Source organism: Lemur catta, chromosome 12 (genome assembly GCF_020740605.2).
Source record: "Lemur catta isolate mLemCat1 chromosome 12, mLemCat1.pri, whole genome shotgun sequence".
Classification (NCBI taxonomy): domain Eukaryota; kingdom Metazoa; phylum Chordata; class Mammalia; order Primates; family Lemuridae; genus Lemur; species Lemur catta.
In genome coordinates, this window is record NC_059139.1 from 25,255,494 (window position 1) to 25,276,363 (window position 20,870).

General features: G+C 37.3%; 2 protein-coding genes across 3 annotated transcripts in view; both read right to left on the bottom strand.

Moving 5' to 3' along the window:
- FYB1 (FYN binding protein 1) overlaps positions 1 to 4,270 on the bottom strand; it is a 144,110-nt gene extending 139,840 nt beyond the window's left edge. For both annotated transcript variants that reach the window (XM_045566318.1, XM_045566317.1), the window contains exon 1: positions 4,188 to 4,270. In XM_045566318.1, coding sequence (XP_045422274.1) covers positions 4,188 to 4,190 — 3 coding nt within the window. In that variant the 5' untranslated portion in view covers positions 4,191 to 4,270. The remainder of the gene's footprint in view (positions 1 to 4,187) is intronic.
- A 12,190-nt stretch (positions 4,271 to 16,460) lies between these two features.
- Positions 16,461 to 20,870, bottom strand: part of C9 (complement C9) — a 47,488-nt gene continuing 43,078 nt past the window's right edge. Inside the window, 1 exon segment of the mRNA XM_045566319.1 lies at positions 16,461 to 16,910. The gene's annotated coding sequence lies outside the window, so the exon portion shown is untranslated.

The following is a 20,870-nucleotide window of genomic DNA, read 5'->3' on the forward strand; positions in this document are numbered from 1 at the left end:
TCATAACAAAAAAATGAAACTGGGCAAAACGGTTCTATATATGTTATTTCATGGATACACACAAATAAAAATATAAACTCCTGGCTGGGAAGGCTAGATGTCACTTTCATCAGGTGTTTCTCTGCTGTGGGATTAGAAAAGGACAAAAAGGGAACTTCAACTATTTCTGTTTCATTTGTTAAATAGATGACAAAATGATAATATGCATTAAGTGTGGGTGGTGGGTATGTGAGCATTTGTTATATTATTTGTTTCATAATAATTAGAATATTAAAAGAGAAGAACATGAGAGGAAAGCAAGGGAAGGTGGAGCGCACATCCAAGAATTGGGGAAGTAAATTGAAGTTACCAGATGAAGAACTGGAGCCCCATACCCACCCAGTTCAAAAACAAGGGTGCTACGAATTTAGCATATTCTAACACGTGCTCCAAGAAGTGACTCACATTTCCTCCTACATGCACTGATGTTATATGAATGAAAGACATTACCTAGAATTTGAACCTCTCATCGTTGGCTTAAACTTGTCATAGCATGGGATTTTTTCTTTTTAACATAATGGGCTAGATCTTGCTGCAGAAGGTAGAAAGGGAGGATGTAAATAGTCTAGGGATGGAGAGGGGGGAGTATGTGGAGGTGAGTGGATTTCTATTTTGGGATATGAGCATATCATTTAGGACTATGACTGACCATCTGTAGCTTATATAGGGAACAGCTTCATCCCTCCACTTGGAGGAAGCGGGTTGGAACCCTAACCTTTGTAGGGAACCTTCTAGCTCAGTTTCCAGATTCTCTGATTTCCCTGGGGCACCAGCTCTCAATTGGGCCTCCACTGCAGCCCCTCAAGTTATTTATTTGCATGTCCCAGGACCCAGTACCCTCAGAAACTCTATACTTATTCTCTAACTTTGCTATGTTCAAATTTGGGGGCCACAATTTTGAGGGATAAAGGAGGGGGGAAGCCAATAGTTAAGCCCCAAATCAGGATTAAGGCTAACTGGAGAGGTTTCATGTCACATAAGATGTAGTCCCACCCTCAAAATGTGACCAGGTAATGGCACCCACTCCGTTCCTCAGGCATCTCCAGTGGCTGCTGTGGTGAATAATGATAAGATCAAATTCCATGATGAGTGTTTGTTTTCCCCCAAAATTCATATGTTGAAATCCTGTCCTCCTAGGCGATGGTATAAGGAGTCAGCCCTCTTGGGGGATGCTTAGGTCCTTACGGCAGAGCCCTCATAAATGGGATAATAGACTTTACAAAAGAAACAGGAGGAGCTTGTTTGTCTCTTCTGCCATGTGAGGATGTAGCAAGAAATCAATGTGAAACCTGGAAGAGAGCCCTCATCAGAACGCAACCATACTGGTACCCTGATCTTAGACTTTGCAGTCTCCAAAACCATGAGCAATAAATTTCTGTTGTTTATAAGCTGCCCAGCCTAAGGCATTTTGGTATAGCAGCCAGAATGGACTAAGATAGCCTTCCATACCCAGCAATCATGTGGCCATTGCCTGTTCCTTAAAACCACCCCTTGTCACTCTCCCCTTCTCTTGCTTATTTCTCCTGCCATCCTGGTCTTCATTCAGATCCAAGCTCTCTCTTGCTTTATTTCCTTTGCACCTGCCAATTCCCCAGCCGGAAATGCTCTTTACCCCCACTCTTCCCAGGGCCAGCTCATGCTTGCTATTTGGTGCAGCAATTCTCAACCCTCACTGGGCTCCATTTCAATGTTTCAATTTCACTGGTTTTCTGTGCTTGAGAACAGGTATATTTTATAAGCTGTGCCAGTGATTCCAATGTGCAGCTTGAGTTGATAACTACTGCTTTAGCTTAACCATCACCTCGTCAGAGACCAGACACTATCTAAAAAGGACATCTCCCATCTATTTTCTATCTCAGCTCCTTATTTTCATCTTTCAGAGATCAATACAAGATATTTTACCTGTTGTTTACTTTGATGTTTTTGATCTGTCACTTCCAGGGAACGGTGGTTCTCTAAGCATGTGCCCTGGGCCAGCAACATCAGTGTCACCTGGGGACTTACTAGAAATGCAACTTTTCATGCCCCCATCCTTGACCCTCCAGGTGATTCTGAGGCACACTAAAGTTCGTAAGCCCTGGGAATACAGAACCCCCATGTGGCCTTCACCCTGCATTCCCATGACCTGTAGTAGGAGCTCAAAAAACCTTTGTTGAACAAATGAGTGACCGCATAATTTGAGCACATTTCTTCTGCCAGACGCTCACGTGTATATTGTGAACTAGATGAAAGGAACAGAACAAACAAAAACCTCAAACATAATTTTTACTTCATTTCTTAAAACTTTCTAAGATTTATGCATAAAAGATTTTTCTCCTCACTAACACTGAACATACAAAAAAATTGTGCATTATTATTAATAGAACATCTGCTTCCCCGTTTTTCCAGAAAATTCTACAAGTTGAAAAGTATCTAAAAATACCTATCACATTAACAGGTATCAATCTATTATTTCCGTTTTAGAACTGTGAGGTCACACATTCAGTCAATGTCCACAGGGGTAGATAAAGTAGAATCCTATTGCCTATCCTCCCACTTCTAAAATCTAGAATCTTATTATAAAGAAAAACATCAGGGTGCACCTAAGCCAACTCTGTACTTCTACTGAGCTGGTTGAGAGAGAGCTGAGGAAACTGGGTTAATATCCTGCAGGGAGACATGGGGAAGCTGAGCCTGGGCCCTGGTGCTCCTCGCTAGGTTGCAAGATGTGCCCAGGGCTGTGTGTCTAACCCATATCTGATGTGTTTGTCTCCATAAAATACCAAGTGCCTTTGTGCTTCATTCCTGCAAATGTCCACAGTACTCCAACCAATAAGCTATGGAGAGAGGGCAGTAAAAAGTGAATTTCTTGATAACTAGGGCCATGACATGTTCCCACTTTTGGATTTCTCCCTTCTTGGACAGTTCAGCCAGAAGGAAGCAGGGATTAGTCACAGAAGTAACATAGCAGATGAGTTTGAGGGGAGGGGAGCAGAGGTATTTAAATATTTAACTCCCCTTTTCTGAACCCTGGGGTGAAGAACCATAAAGCCAGGAACCCCTTCAGTCTCCTATGCCAATGGCCTCTGCAATATTGCAGTGAAGTGAGAATTCTGAAAATATAGGAAAATTTCTAGTGACTGCAACAGAAACAGCCACACAGCTGATTCCCAAATCTACCAGGGATGGTCACCCCTTCATTTCTGTGCTTTCCCCATTGGGCTCACGGAGCTTCCAGAGACACACTGCACATGGACACACGTGTAATCCCTTTGCCCTCCCTATTCCAATGTCTGCAGTGCACTCCCACCCCCAACAGAGCAAGTATCAGAGTCATTGCCTCAATCCCTCTCTTCTCACTGGGGCTGATACAAGGTAGTAATCCTTTCTATAACAAGAGAAGGAATAAGGAATTTCCAGTCTTCTGGGGGTTAGGGAGTGTGGGGTAAAGTTGGTGGAATAGAAAATTGGCTCTCTTCTAGACTCAGGGAGCATAAGAATGCCATATGTATTTTGAGAGCCAATTTTATATTTTTACAGAGAAATAATGGGAAACTGTGATGTGCAATGTTAATGCTGTAGTTCAGCTCCATTATTGGTTAAACTAGTGGTGGAAACCCACTCACTATTGTGAGTGTGCTCCAATGACTTCCAAATAACTTTGGGAACACAACCTGTCCCTAATGTTTGGACTGTTTGGTTCTCATAATTAAAATAATGAAATGCTTTTTTCAAGTGAAAGAACTCCTTTTATAAAATCTGCTATGTTTTTGAAATGGCAGTCAGCGGCAACAATGTTTTCCGACATGTGCCACCGGAGTCCTCTTCTGGGATCCAAAGTTCTCATAGCAGGAAACTCGACTGTATTACTGTTTCTGGCACCCAGCTTTCTTAAGAGACAGTGGCAAAGAGTGCAACTTTTTTTTTTTTCTGTAAGACACAGTTCTTCCTCTATTCTGAAGGCTAGAATCAGAAAAGGGAACTCCTGAAGCTACAGTCTCTCAACTGGCAGAATAAAGACTCAGCAGCTTCACGTTCACCATGGGACAAGCACAATTCCAAAGGCTTTGAGGACCTGGCTGTGAAGCACCCCCAGCTCCTCTCTGCTCTATGTAGAGATTAGTGTGTTTGCCAGGAGACCAAGAAAAGTCATAAAATCTATTACTTACCATTTTTATTGAAAAGAGTTGATGCGCCTGGCACACAGTGACCCCGAAGATGCTGTGACTCGGACAGTGAGTGTGCAAGTTAGCTTTGCAGAGTGTACTTCCTTTTCTGAACTGTGTGGTCTGTCTGGCTTTCACACATTGATATGCATAAGGCTGTATTTGCATGTTATCTTAGCCCTCCGATCATTTGTATAACTGGCCAGGTTTATCTTGCTATTACATTTTAATAATATGAGAACAGGTATAGGTGAAGCTTTGAGGTTTGAAGTATTGACATACAAGTTTTTAAAATGTGCTTGGATATTAAATTCTATATACGTTATTAACTTGTTTTATATAAAATCTGTATTTTTGGACACATGTGTATGTGTATATCTACCATCTATCTGTCTATAAAAGGACACACAAAAATGTTAATAGTGGTTGACTTAGGTGGAGGTATTATTACAAATAATTCTTTTTTTGTACTTTTCTGAGTTTTTAAAGTTTTCTATCTCGAGTATATAGCACTTGTGTGAAAGCGTTACTATTATGTTAAAAAGAACAAAAGGATCATGATAGTTTTAATCAACAACTCCAAATGTATTTAAATACATATTGCCAATATTTAAATGGAGAAAATATTCATAAAATCAACACAGAATGTCAGTCATTTCACTAAAAAAATAAAATACAGGTAAATCTAGGTTCATGTGTTAGTCTGTGGGTAATTGCTAGCATTGGATGCCTCAATCTCTTACACTGGTGAACTAGAGATGCTTGGGTTAAGGGGATGATGTTAGATTCCAAGTCAGACTTCCCAATCATCAAAGAGGGGTCTGAGGCACAGTCAGAACCTAGGTGGGTCATCAGGAATCTGAAATTGTACAGCATTTGGCACATAATAGATGTGTAATGAATAAATGGAGGAGGAAGATCAGTGTAAGACAGAGGTATGGAAAGCAGGCATACTTTCAGATATTACACATTTGCCAGAAGCAGGCTTTGCAGTGGAGATGTTCTTACCTTCACTAGAAAGCCTCTTGTCTACTTTCTGTTGGAACAGACATTGTCACAGTGCAGATACAGCTTAGGGTCTAAAGCAGTAGTTCTCAACCTGGCTGCCATTAAAATTACCTGGGAAGCTTTTACAAATCCCAGTTCCCAAGCTTCATTCTAGAATATTATATCAAAATCTCTGGGGTTGAAAACCAGGCATCAGCATATTTTAAAGCTCCCCAGGTGATTCTAAGGTGCATGCACATTTGAGAGCCTGTCCTAAAAGGAGGAGCAGGTGACTCATACCAGGAAGATAGTGAACAGATCATCAGGCCAGTCTTGTAGGCAGAAATAATCCTGACACTCTGACACTGTTTACTACGAAGTTTATCAACATATTTTTACCATGTATTACATAATAATTACTTATTTGTTGTTCTATGATTTTTCTCTGTGGCAGTAAGTTGGATAAAAATTACATGATTAAACATAAATCTAATAATTATTCGGTTAACAACATAGTTCTTTGGTTAAGAGAACTTTGAGTTTCATTTCATTCATGTATATTCCATTTCAATTTGTGCTTATTTCTAAATGGATATTAAGGTAAATTTTAGTTGTTATTGAAATAAATCCAGTAGTCCCTCAAACATATATTTACAAAAAGTATTTTGGCTAAGAAGAAAAAGTTGAAGAGTGAAGCTCCCAACTTTAACAAAACACCAGTATGTTTTTATATTTAACTTTTGAAAAATAAACACTTAAAAATGTATACATTTCAAATATCAAATATCTAAGTATATTTCCCATGAAGTCAATCCTTAGTACATAAGTACCTGAACAGGAAGATGAAACAGGAAATGCAACAAAAATGACAGACAATATAGTGATACCGTCTAAAAAAAATAAAGCTATGTTTTTGCAGTATGGGTACTGCACTTATTCCTGCTAGTGGAAGGGAGAAGGAGTTCAGAAAATGCAAAAGTGGTTATAACTCTTAAATACTTTGGCATACATTTTCTTTTCATAAATTTGGATTCTAGAAAATAGTTTTTGTTCAGGCAATGGTGCAATAAGTTTGCCCTTCCCATATTCACTGAAGGTGGTGGCTAGGTAGAGACGGTGAGGTCTAGAGGCACTGGGTGGCTAGGGAAAACCAACTTCATTTTTTAAAGTCAATTTGCAAGGATGTAAAGGAGAGAGCACTAATAAAGTTTGAGTAACACTAATGATCATTACCTAAAAGCGTTGTCAGTGTTTTATCTATTAGGCTTTAAAAGGAGAGTGGTTAAAATTGTTAGCATAGAAGGTACAAACTCTTTCACAATTTCATCTTTATAACCCGAATAACTAACCATTTAAGGAAGAAACAAATAGTCATCTACGTGGCCAACACAAACATGCCTGGAAAAGACCCCTGAGATAGGAGAACAGAGGAATGTTGAGACTCACCTCCTACAGGAAGCCTTCTCTGCTGCTAGGCCACTGATCTCCTTTTTCTGGACTCCTGCAGGCTACACTTAAAAATTAAGCTCTTTTAATATGTTTGCCTTTTATGGTTCTCCAATTGTATTGGGTGCATTAGGTTTGGCTCCCCAACTAGATTTGGAACTCCTCCAGTAAGAATTTTCATACTTCCTTTTCTCACCCTATGATCTGAGATCAGCTTTTATTTTTTTTAACCCCCTTTTTCTTTTGGTCTTGAGTTCCTTTCAGAATCTGAAGAAAGTAATGTACAGTTTGTGCAATAATTCTGCATGTATACAGCCTCCCTTAAAGCTCATCATCTGTAGGAAGCTGTGAGAGAACCCTTGGCAAAAATACTGCCAAACACTAGGATATGGCCACTACTCTGCTGCTATTTGTTGGTGAAATTAAAGCACAGAAATGTTAAGTGACCCCCTTAAGTTTTCAGACTAGAAACCGGGTCAGTTAAAACCTTGTTATCTTGTAAACTTGTCTCTTTTTTTCTTTTTTTTAATTTTAGCATATTATGGGTGTACAAAAGTTCAGGTTACGTATGTTACCATTGCCCCCCCCCCGCAACTTGTCTCTTTTAATCAACATGCATTTGAACTGTGGCGGCAAAGAACAACTCAAACTCACAAAGCATAGTCATAGAAATTTAAGGAAATTCTGGTCTTCCTGCTTGGCTAGATATGGAATTGCCAAATAGGAAGTTGCAGGAAGAAAGCAGCATAAGAACAGGCCTGCTTAAGAAGGTTGTGCAGGAGGAAATGGGCACTTCCTTGATTTGGGTTATTTCTCTTTCACTTTTTGTTTTAAAAACAAAATGAACTTTTTCACTCCTGTACTTTCTACTTTTGATGAAAGGAGGCCTTAACTCTTTCAGAACATCAGTGCTCTGGAAGAAATAACTTATTAATCGACTTCAGTGAAAAATTAATTCACCTTTGGTTAGAAGGAGAGTTCGCACTACATTTCAGTAAGATGAGTAAATTGTATCTAAACTCAAGCAGGACAGGGAACAATTGCTTTTACAGTTTGAACCCAATCCCAGGCAAATGTTTACTACACTCCAAAAAACTGATGAGGGAGGACAATGGAAAAATAATCTAGACTTTGCTTAAGAAGTCTTTGGCCAGGCGCGGTGGCTCACGCCTGTAATCCTAGCATTCTGGGAGGCCGAGGTGGGAGGATCGCTCAAGGTCAGGAGTTCGAGACCAGCCTGAGCAAGAGGGAGACCCCATCTCTACTGAAAAATAGAAAAAATTATCTGAACAACTAAAAATATATATAGAAAAAATTAGCCGGGCATGGTGGCGCATGCCTGTAGTCCCAGCTACTTGGGAGGCTGAGGCAGAAGGATTGCTTGAGCCCAGCAGTTTGAGGTTGCTGTCCTTTCTCTTCCTTTCTTCCATTTTTCATTCCCATTTTCTTTCCCAACAGGAAGTTTAGGCAAGAAAAGTTGGAAGATAAACAGATGTGTCTTGGAATTTAACAGAACCAGAGAAGACGACAAAGGGGAAAATGATCACTGTACCATTTTTTTCCCTTTCCCACTGTCAGTTAATTGTAGGTGTAAATGTACTCCTTTTCCTAGTGTGTTGGCTGCTTAATTTTAAAATAGAATATTTCCATTTTAGTACAGGATAAATATTCATAAAGTCTTATACTTTTTGTACTTTTAGAATATAGTTTCAAATATGTTTAAAATAGTCAATTTTAAAAACATCTCTAGATTTTACTTTTTCCTTAAGTGTCTATCTCTCTCCCCTCTTCCTCTCTCCCTTCCTCCCTTTCTTTGTTGCATCTTAGAATCATACTATTCTCTCCATTTGAAAAGTTACTCAAATTTAGTCTTTTTTTTCTTTACACTATTTTCTCAATTTAGAATTCATTACCCAGGAAGCCTACTTAAATACAAAATTATCTGACCTAATACAAAATTATTCATGCCTGGATGTAACTTAGTGACAATCTTCCTTGTGGTCAGAACAGAAATGTTTCTATTTTTAATTCTATACTACATTTTAGAGCTTAATGCTACTATTTAATAATGGTACTAGGAGAACTAGGAGTACCTGTAATTTGGCTATGAAAACAAATCTATTAAAACATAATTTGTCAAATGATTCAATGCTATTCTGTCCTTTTCTCTAGGATGATTGACTTGAAACTAGCACAATCAATAAATTAGGCTGAATAAACTGGATATCTAGAAGCATAGGAATGAAGTTGGATTCATAGTTTATTTTTTTAATTAAAAATTTTAAAGAAGTTGATATATAATAGATGTACATATTTTAGGAGTACATATGATCATTTGATACATTCATATAATCAAACCAGGGTAGTTGAGATATCCATTACCTTAAATATTTATCTTTTCTTTATGCTAGGAACATTTTAATTATTTTCTTCTAGCTATTTTGAAATGTACAATTGATTAATGTTAATTTCAGTCACCCTACTAATCTGTTGAACACCAGGTCTTATTTCTTCCATCTAAGTATATATTTCTACCCACTAACAAACCTCTTCATCCTCCTCTCTCCCCTACCTTTCCCAGCCTACTAACCTACACCAGTCTACTCTCTATCTTTATGAGATACAATTTTTTTGCTCCCACACATGAGTGATAATATGCAGTATTTGTCTTTCTGTGCCTGATTTATTGCACTGAACATAATGACCTCCAGTTCCATCCATGTTGCTGCAAATGACATGATTTCATTATTTTTATGGATGAATAATATTCCATTTTATACACACACACACACACACACACACACACCATGTTTTCTTTATCTACTCATCCACTGATGGATATTTAGGTTGATTCCAAATTTTGGCTATTGTGAATTGTGCTGTAATAAACATGGGGGTGCAGATCTCTTTTTGTTATACTGATTTCCTTTCCTTTAGATAAATACCACATAGTAGAATTTCTGGATAGTGTGGTAATTCTATTTTTAGTTTTTTTGAGGAAACTCCATACATTTTTCATAGTGGCTGTACTAAGTTACATTCCTACCATCAGTGTGTGAGGGTTCCTCTTTCTCCATATTCTCACCAGCATCTATTATTTTCTATGTTTTTGATAAAAGCCATTCTAACTGGGGTGAGATGATATCTTATTGTGGTTTTGATTTGCATTTCTCTGATAATTAGTTATGTTGATCATTTTTTCATATACTTGTTGGCCATTTGTATGTTGGCCATTTGAGATATGTCTATTCAGATTCTCTGCCCACTTTTTTCAGTTATTTGATTTTTTGGTATTGAGTTGTTAGAGCTCCTTATAAATTCTGGTTATTAATCCCTTATCAGATGGACATTTCACAAATATTTTCTCCCATCTTGTAGGTTGTCTCTTCACTTTGTTGATTGTTTCCTTTGCTGTGCAGAAGCTCTTTAGCTTGATGTAATCCCATTTGTCTATTTTGCTTTTGTTGCCTGTGCTTGTGTTGTTTTACACAAAAAACTTTGCCCAGACCAATGTCCTGGAGTATTTTCCCATTTTGTTCTAGTAGTTTCGTAGATTCAAGTCTTCAATTTAAATCTTTAATCGGTCTTGATTTGACTTTTGTATATGGAGCGATAGGGATCTAGTTTTACTGTTCTGCATATTGTTATTTATTTATTAAAGAGACTTTCTTTTCCCCATCATTATGTTCTTAGTGTCTGTGTCAAAAATGAGTTAGCTGTAAATGGTGGGATTTATATCTGGGTGCTCTACTCTGTTCCATTTGTCTATGTGTCTATTTTTATGCCAATACCATGCTGATTTGTTTACTGTAGTTTTATAGTACAGTTTGAAGTCAGGTAGGGTGATACCTCCAGCTTTGTTCTATTTGCTCAGAATCACTTTGACTATTTGGGGTCATTTGGGGTTCCATACAAACTTTAAGATTTTTTTTTCTACTTCTGTGAAGTATGCCATTAGTATTTTGATAGGGATTACATTGAACCTGTAAATTGCTTTCGGTAGTATTGTCATCTTAATATTAATTCCAATCCATGAGCATGAAATATCTTTCCATTTTTTGGCATCCTCTTCAATTTCTTTCATTAGTGTTATATAGTTTTCCTTCTGTATGTATTTCACATCTTTGGTTAAATTGATATTTGCAGCTATTGTAAGTGGGATAGCTTTCTCGATTTCTTTTTCAGATAGTTTGCTGTTGGCATATATAAATGTTACTGATTTTGTATGTTGATTTTGTATCTTGCAACTTCACTGAATTTGTTTATCAGTTCTAACAGTTTTCTTCATGGAGTCTTTTAGGTTTTCTAAATATAAGATCACATCATCTGGGTACAAGGTTCCTTTGATTTCTTCCTTCCCAATTTAGTTACCCTTTATTTCTTTTTCTTGCCTAATTGCTCTAGCTAGGACTTTCAGTATTATGTTGATAAAAGTGGTAAAAGTGGGCATCCTGGTATTGTGCCAGATCTTAGAGAAAAGGCTTTCAATTTTTACCTGTTCAGTATGGTGTTAGCTGTGGGTTTGTCATATATGTCCTTTATTATTTTGAGGTATGTTTCTTCTTTACCCAGTGTGTTGAGGATTTTTATCATAGTCACATTGACTGTTATCAAATGCTTTTTCAGCATCTATTGAAATGATCATTGAGATTTGTTTTGTAGCCTAAAATATGGTCAATTTTGGAGAATGTTCCATATGCTGATGTAAAGAATGTGTATTCTGTAGCAGTTGAGTGAAACATTTTGTAAATGTCAGTTTGGCCTATTTGGTCAGGTGTATATTTTCACTCAGATGTTTCTTTGTTGACTTTCTATCTGGTTGATCTATTACTAAGAGTGGGGTTTTGAAGTTCCTTACTGTTATTGTATTGCAATCTACCTCTCCCTTTAGATCTATTAATATTTGCTTTATATAATTGGATGCTCTGGTGTTGCATGCATAGATATTTATAACTGTTATACTCTCTTGCTTAATCAATCATTTTATTATTATATAGTGGCTTCCTTTGTCTCTTTTTACAGCCTTTGATTTATAGTCTATTTTATCTGGTATAAATATAGCTACTCCTCTTTTTCTGGTTTTTACTAATGGAATATTTTTTCCATTCCTTCACTTTCAGCCTCTATGTGTCTTTATATAGGGATGAGTTTCTTGTAGAGAGCATGTAGTTGGGTCTTGTTTCTTATCCATTCAGCCACTTTTAATTGGATAATTAAAAGGTCTTTTAATTGGATAATTGAGTCAATGTGCATCTGGTGTGATAATTGATAAGTAAGGACTTACTACTGCCATTTTGTTACTTGTTTTCTGGTTGTTTTGTAACTCCTGTCTTCCTTTCTTTTTTTTCTCTCTGTCTTCCTTTGTGATTAAGTAATTTTCTCTGGTAGTATGTTTTAATTGATTGCTTTTTATTAGTGTATCTGTTATACGTTTTTGCATTGTGGTTATCAAAAGGCTTACAAAAAGCATCTTATAGATTTAAAAAGGTATTTTAAAGAGAGGAGAACTTATTTTACATCACAAAAAAGAAGCAGAAACAAAGAAAGAAGGAACTAAAAAAAAGTCTCTATGCTTTAACTCCATCACCTCCACATTTTGACTTATGGTTACCTCAGTTTACATATTTTTATATTGGTTATCTCTTAAGAGGTTTTGGCAGTTATTATTGCTTTTGTAGATTTGCCTTTTAAGCTTTGTACTAGAGTTATGAGTGAACTGAGCACCACAATGACAGTATTAGAGTATTCTGGGGTTTTATTTGTACTTAATTTTATCAGTGTGTTTTATACTTTCAAATGTTTTCTTTTTGTATGTTCGTGTTTTTTTTCCTTTCTGGCTGAAGAATTCCCTTTATCATTTCTTTAGCTGCAACACTAGCATCTAAAAAGGACTTGTTTTTCTTTTCCAATTTCACAAGTCTAGCAAGATTGTTTTGGTTTTTATTAGATATGTTTGCTTAGAGATTTTTTAATAATTTACCAGTTGAATTTTTAATTGTTTTTCCTGCTATGCCATTGCCTTCTTTTCAGCACTAGATGGCACTTTAAGTCCAGGTTCACCTAGGCTCTAACTAGTTCTGCCTGTCCTGAATGGAGGAGGTCTCAAAAAGGATATCCCAGCAGTGTAGAAAGGCTGCCTAGGTGTTTGTGCCCAGGGGATCTGTGAAATATACCTCCTACAGCATAGTGCTTCTGAACAGCCATGATGATTTGGCATCTCCTTTGGCAGAGTTACAGAGCAGAGTTTCCTTGGCCAAAGATGGAAATCCTACCTCCCTCATTTGTCTCTGGCTGTCCTCAGAGATATTTCTCCCTTCAGGCACTCACTATCCTTCTCGTGAGTTCAGGCAGGAATGGGTCTCCTGCCAGGGAACTCAAGATGATGAAGAAGTTGGTGTGGTATTTATATATGATGGAATATTATCCTGCCTTAAAAACAATTAAATTCTGATACATGCTACAACATAGATAAAACTTGATGACATTATGCTAAGTACAATAAGTCAGGTACAACAGGACAAATGTTCTATGATTCCACTTACAAGAAGTACCTAAAATAGTCAAATTCATAGAGACAGAAAGTAGAATAGTGGTTACCAGGCCTGGTGGAGTGGAGATTGGGGAGTTATGTTTGATAGGTACAGTTTCAGTTTCGGATGATGAAAAATTCCTGGAGATGGTTGTACAACAATGTGAATATATTTAATGCCACAGAAATGTATACTTAAAATGGTTAAATTGGTAAATTTTATTTTATGTATATTTCGCCACAAAAAAAAAATAACTTTGCTATTTTCTGAATGTTTGTGTCCCCTCCCAAATTCATGTGTTGAGACCTAATCCCCAGTGTGATGGTATCAAGAGGTGGGACCCTGGGATGGGGATTAGGCCCCTTTGGGAGGCTTCATCTCCATGAATGGGCTTAGTGTTCTTATAAAAGAGCCCTGAGGGAATTCGTTTGCCCCTTCTACTGTGTGAGGATGCAGCAAGAAAGTGCACCAAAAAGTGAGCCCTCACCAGGCATGGAATCTGCTGGCATCTTGAGCTTGAACTTCTCAGACTCTAGAACTATAAGAAATAAATTTCTGTTGTTTATTAACCACCCAGTTTAGTGTATTTTGTTACAGAAGCTTGAACAGACTAAGACTGTTCACTAATCCCATCAATTATTTAGAGAAGTCTACTAAGCTACCCTGCTATTAATATCTTCTTGGCTGTCTAATGTCACAAATGTGTTAAGAGTTACATTTGGAAGGATTAATAGCCTTGTATAACAACAGTAGTAATAGCTATTATTATTTATTGCTCTCCTATTAGGTATAAGATTTTATATGAATAATGTCAATGAATCAACTTATCCCTAAGCATATTTTAGGGCTTGTGGGTTAGTAGCTTCTGCATTGCAAAGTGGCCACACCAATCCCTTTTCTTGAGTCATTTCACTGCTCTTAGTATGGTAGTAGGTAATGGGCATGAAGTAGGGGTGGAGGGTCAGGAAGTGGGGGCCAGGAGAGATAGAGATAAATAGGTGTTTGACTGTCCTATGAATTACATGTGTGAAAATAATTCCTTTTTTAAAAAAAAACAACAAACTTAACTGAGCCTAGTCTTTGATACACCATTTTGGGTTGTTTTTCAGATAACTGTTGGAAGACTAACTGTTGTTGCATCCCACAACACAGTCAAAGGGCTTTGGGGTGAGACAGTGGTATAAAGCCAGGATGAGAATCCTGACCCACACCTGGAACACATATTAGTCAACAGGTATATGTTGAATGTCTACTCTGATGAGTAGCATGAATAAGCAGCCTGAGTTTTGAGTCTAAAAACGGAGATGGGTAAAAATGTAGCAAGGCACTGAAGCTTCCTTTGTCCATCAGGCCCTCGTGAACATGAAGACCCATCCAGCTTCTCTAGGTCCTGTTGATAATGGCTCCTTTGGATAGTGGTTCAGTGTAATGCTTTGAATGTATGGCCTGGGCTTCAGAAGACCGTTGTCCCCACCTGCCCCTTTCTCTGCATTGATGGTGGCCCTCTTACAGAGCATGGGTGGGGGTCAGTTATAATGCACTCCATCTAGCCAGACTAAACTACATCTATTGTCTCCAAACAACAATCCAGGATGAGCCATGTGATGCCTAGTAACCAGGAAGTCTTCATCTTTCCCAGTTTCTAGTGATTGTCCCTCAGTTTAGGCCTTGAGACTTTCTGCTAATCTGTGCTGATTACTGTTGGGCAGTTTCTGGTGTCTCAGTGGTGCTCCCTGCTGGAAATGCTCTATCAGATATGCCACCTTTGGTAAGAAGTCGGAGGATCCTGCCATCAACAGTGGACCTGGAGAGTCCCAGCCCTTTATTACCATAGAAAGCACTCTGACAAATCATTACACTGTGAGGGGGTCAGGTCAAGGCTTAGCTCTTTTATTATTTGACATTTGTAATTCCTAAGGGTGGAAGGAATTCTCAGGAGTTATTCTAATAACTCCTTCTTTGAGCCAGATGCTCTCCATTAAAAACTCTCTCAATAGTGGATTGTTCAAGCAGAGTTCAGCATTTACATGTGTTTAACAAATCCTACTTCTTTCTTATTCACCCAGTGGTTTGGAAGACAGGGGACAGGACTTCTCTTGAGCTCCAAGAACACATTTAAGACCCTGAATGTCCTGAAAACTTTTATTTTTAAAGCACCATTTCTTTATCATACCCAACATATTAAAATGCATCCCATATTCGGTAAACTTTTTCTTTGCTGTTAAAAAAAACTTGAAAATTATTTTTAAAATTTGGCTTTTGAAATTATTTGCCTATAAGTAATTTATTTACTGTTATCTCTCAGTAATCATATGCATTTTTGAGAATTTCTGCCAAGTAGGAAAAACTAATAAAATTTATTTGTAAATATGTGAAATGTCTATTAACAATAACAATTAATGAAGTTGACATGATATATATTGTTGATGTTTCATTAAAAATTAATTTTGTTTTTGCATTTTTCTTTTTATCTTTTGAAATCTTTCTTTTCTTTCTCTCTCTTCTCTTTCTTTCTTTCTTTCTTTTTTCTTTCCTTTTCTTTCTTTTCTTTTCTTTTCTTTTCTTTTCTTTTCTTTTCTTTTCTTTTCTTTTCTTTTCTTTTCTTTTCTTTTCTTTTCTTTTCTTTTCTTTTCTTTTCTTTCTTTCTTTTCTTTCTTTCTTCTCCTTGCCTTGCCTTGCCTTCCCTTCCCTCCTCTCCCCTCCCCTCCCCTCTCCTCCCCTGCCCTCCCTTTCCCTTCCCTTCTTGTTCTCAGACCTATTCAGAAGATCTAAGGTCCTAAGTACCATGTCATCTAATGGATAAAATTGTGCAGCTTATGTTAATCAGCTTCTTAGGTTGGTAGCCTTACCTTATAGAACTCATAAGTCTAGGTTTAAGTTGGACCATATGAAATTTCTGGGGGGTTTTTTGGGGGGGGGTAATATATGATCGAAGAGAGGCAATTTCACATGATTTAAACTAATGGTTCATAGTTGTACTGTTGTGTTACTGAACACTATATCTTATTCCTTCTGCCTAAATGTACTTTTGTACCCATTAATCATCCCCTCTTTATCCCCTCCCCCTGTATCCTTCTCAGACTCTGGTAACCATCATTCTACTCTCCATCTCCATGGGTTCAATTTTTTTTTTAAAGTAAACTAAAATGTTTTGGTTTCAAATATGACACACTTTTTCCCTTGGACGTGTAGAGTTAAATTGGAGAGCTAAGACTAGTAAAGCAGAGTGCTGTGCATATGGTAGGTGCTCAGTAAGTATTCGTGAATGAATGTATGCATGGATAAACAAATAACCAAACAAAACACAACTATGTAAATAAGAGCCACATTGCACAGTACAGACGTATATTGGAACTGGCAGAATATATTAATGATACAAAGTAGTTTGGCAATTACTCTAAAGTCTTTTAAACCAATTCTGTTTTCAATTTACTTTTGTTTTATTAGCAAGAGATTGGCATTGCCTGTGGGAGAAAGCAGTCCTAGCGTATTTCACCGTTGACTCCTCATTAGGGAATAAAAAATTGAAACATTATAGATTTTTAAGGAAGAAAGAAAAGCATTGTAGAACTAAGACAGAGGAGACTTCAGAGGTTGGTAGGATTTTCATGAAGTATGTTGCTTTTTACTTGGCAGAGAAGACCATCTCCAGGAGCAGGATCTTACATTGGAAGGTCCTGGTGTTTTTTTCTTCCATAGAAGCTCAGGGAAGCCAAGAGCTCTATTTTTTGTTTGTTTTGATAGGGGGTGGGGGATAGCAATCCTAGAGAAAACAAAAGAGCATCAAATCTTAATTATTAATAGGACTTCACTTTGGGTCCATCTACCCATCCATATACTCATCTCCTTATCCTGTTGCACCATGATGGGCCGTACTGTGTGGGTGCTGGAAATAGAATGAGGTTTAAGATATAAGGCACTTTTTCATACTAGAGGGGCTATTCATCTTGTGTAGGGAGAGTCTATGTGATTAGGGCTGGAAAAACAGAGTGAAGTGCTCAGGGAGTGTTGACAGAGAAAGGAGTCCTGGAGAAACTGGAAAAGTTCTCATCAAAGAGAGGCTAATTGGCTTGGGTTCGATCAACCTATAGAGGTTTTTAACCCTGGCTGTAGATTAGAAGAACCAGAAAATTAAAAAATGAACTATGCCTAGGCAGGCTCTACCATAGAAGTTTAATTGGCTTGGAATGGACATCTGTTTTATTTTGTTGTTGTTTTTATCTTTTTCTTTTCTTTCTTTCTTTCTTTCTTTCTTTCTTTCTTTCTTTCTTTCTTTCTTTCTTTCTTTCTTTCTTTCTTTCTTTCTTTCTTTTCTTTTCTTTTCTTTCCCTTTCTTTCTTTCTTTCTTTCTTTCTTTCTTTCTTTCTTTCTTTCTTTCTTCTTTCCTTCCTTCCTTCCTCTTCCTTCCTTCCTTCCTTCCTTCCTTCCTTCCTTCCTTCTTCCTTCCTTCCTTCTTCTTCTTTCTTTCTTTCTTTCTTTCTTTCTTTCCTTCTTTCTTTTTCTTTCTTTCTTTCTTTCTTTCTTTCTTTCTTTCTTCTTTCTTTCTTTCTTTCCTTCTTTCTTTCCTTCTTTCTTTCTTTCTTTCTTCCTTTCTTTCTTCTTCTTCTTCTTTCCTTCTTTCCTTCTTTCTTTCTTTCTTTCTTTCTTTCTTTCTTCTTTCCTTCTTTCCTTCTTTCTTTCTTTCTTTCTTTCCTTCTTTCTTTCTTTCTTTCTTTCCTTCTTTCCTTCTTTCTTTCTTTCTTTCTTTCTTTCTCTTCTTCTTTCTTTCTTTCTTTCTTTCCTCTTCCTTCCTTCCTTCCTTCCTTCCTTCCTTCCTTCCTCCCTTCCTTCCTTCCTCCCTCCCTCCCTCCCTCCCTCCTTTCTTTCCTCCTTCCTTCCTTCCTTCCTTCCTTCCTTCCTTCCTTCCTTCCTTCCTTCCTTCCTTCTTTCCTTCCTTCCTTCCTTCCTTCCTTCCTTCCTTCCTTCCTCCCTCCCTCCCTCCTCCTTTCCTTCCTTCCTTCCTTCCTTCCTTCCTTCCTTCCTTCCTTCCTTCCTTCCTTCCTTCCTTCCTTCCTTCCTTCCTTCCTTCCTTTCTTTCTTTCTTTCTTTCTTTCTTTTTCTTTCTTTTCAAAAAAAATACCAGAAGTTAACCAGGTAAATCCAATGATTAGCCAGGTTGAGAACCATTGGTCTAGAAGCAGTAGAAACACAGAAAGTGAATGAAGGTGAGAGAAGTTGGGTAAGTCAAGGAAAGAGAAAGTTGGAAGCATTCCAGGCTAAGTAAGTGGCATGGAAAAAGAAAGAGGATGTGTTAGGGTTTTCAGTCTCATCATGGAGGTGGTCTCAGTGTAAGTGGGAAGCTGGAACTGAACATTCCACAGAAATATGGATGCCTGGAAGGGCTACTTTGATGGAAAGATTTAGCAAGAAAGATTTCAGCATGGTTTAATGTCTCAGTAAGGAACTGGTGGACCATCCTTGGTCAGGTGTGAAAAGTCAACTAAAAGATACCTAGTGACCTAGGAAAATGTTATATATTTGGGGAGGGAATTTTATTTTCATTATTCATGAAATACACAACGTGGAACCTTGTGTCTCTGAAAGAGACTTCCTTACAAATATGGTTAATATGCTCAAAGAGATAAAAGTAAGATAATAATCCAGTAGGCTAGGAAAGAAAAAGAACAGTCAGACTTAAAAAAGAACCAAATAGAAATTTTGGAAAAATAATTTCTCAATAGGTCGGTTACAGGATAGACCAGTGGTCCCCAACCATTTTTGCACCAGGGACCAGTTTCATGGAAGACATTTCTTCCACAGACCGGGAGGCTGGGGATGGTTTCAGGATGATTCAAGTACATTAAATTTATTGTGCAGTCAAACCTCTCTGCTAATGGTAATCTGTATTTGCAGCTGCTCCCCAGTGCTAGCATCGTTGCCTCAGCTCAACCTTAGATCATCAGGCATTAGATGCTCATAAGGAGTGTGCTAAATCCTTCACATATGCAGTTTATAGTAGGATTCTCGCTCCTGTAAGAATCTAATGCTGCCACTGATCTGACAGGAGGTGGAGCTCAGGCAGTAATGTCAGTGATGGGGAGCGGCTGTAAATACAGATGAAACTTCCCTTGCTTGCCCACTGCTCACCTCCTCTGTGTGGCCCGGTTCCTAACAGGCCATGGTTGGGGACTGCAGGGATAGACCACACGTAGTTGAATAAAAGAATTGGAACATTAGAAGATAGAACTGAAGAAATCACAGAGGAAAGCAGGAGAATATTCCACATAGAGAGAAATAGGTAGAAAATAGAAGTCATAAGTACCAAATAGCATGGATTTTTGGAGAGTACAAATGTTTTTTGAAATGCAAAGCACTAGATTGACACTGTAGATAGATGAGAGACAGAGTTAGCATATATTTATAAATCAATTAGCCTAAAATTTAAATTGAATCCTAACATGTATTTTGTCACCATATCATTGAGTTTTTAAGTGCATTTGCTATGAAGCATGAAAAAATTCTTGTAATATTAAAAACTTTATTATGGGAGATGAAAGTATGGTTGAATGACAAACTTGAAGATGCATATTTTTGTTTTAGGAAACTATGTAATTGTTTTAGAAATTTTGTTGTAGGAAACTATATTTATTCAATCAAACAATGTGACTTATGATTGCCATAGAAAGGTAATCTTACTAGCTAATCTTGTGATGATTAATACTTGGATTAAGATCGCACTTATCTATTAGGATTCTAATTAATTCCAGCAGAATGAAAGACTAAGCAGATACTCTTAGTATTAGAAATACAGCTAAAGTAATTTCCCCTTATAAAAAGTAAAAATAATATTCTAGTTGATTAAATTTATAATACAAGGCAGAATCTCAGTTTTCTTCAACACTAAAAAGTTAAAAATGCAAAATAAAAATCTAGTAAATACCATTTATATAAATTTTAAAATTTATAAAAAAATCAAAGTTTTTTATTTGTACATACATATTTAGTACAAATACAAAAATATGTACTGGAAAGATATACAGCAATTTAATGAAAGTGGTTATAGCTCAGTATGAGAGGAATGGCAACATGGCTTTTTTGGGGAGAGGGGATGTGGTACAAAGTATTCTATAGGATCTATTATTGTTTTTCTTAAAAATGGGTTTTGGGCCCGGCGCGGTGGCTCACGCCTGTAATCCCAGCACTCTGGGAGGCCGAGGTGAGCGGATTGCTTGAGCTCAGGAGTTCGAGACCAGCCTGAGCAAGAGCGAGACCCCGTCTCTACTAAAAGTAGAAAAATTATATGGACAGCTAAAAATATATATAGAAAAAATTAGTTGGGCATGGTGGCACATGCCTGTAGTCCCAGCTACTTGGGAGGCTGAGGCAGTAGGATCGCTTGAGCCCAGGAGTTTGAAGTTGCTGTGAGCTAGGCTGACACCACGGCACTCATTCTAGCCCAGACAACAGAGTGAGACTCTGTCTCAAAAAAAAAAAAAATGGGTTTTGGAGTAGATATGTCTATGTCTACATATATACAAACATATACATCTATTTATAGTATATAATATAAACATATATAAAGTATATATGACATTTATGTATTTAACATTTGTTTCATTCTAGATAGTACCTCGATGTTATATTTCTGGTAAAACTTTATATAAATATTTTTATAATCAAAAAGTAATATAATAATTATAATTTATTAACTTATAGTTCTATTTAAATATGTAGAAGATGTTAA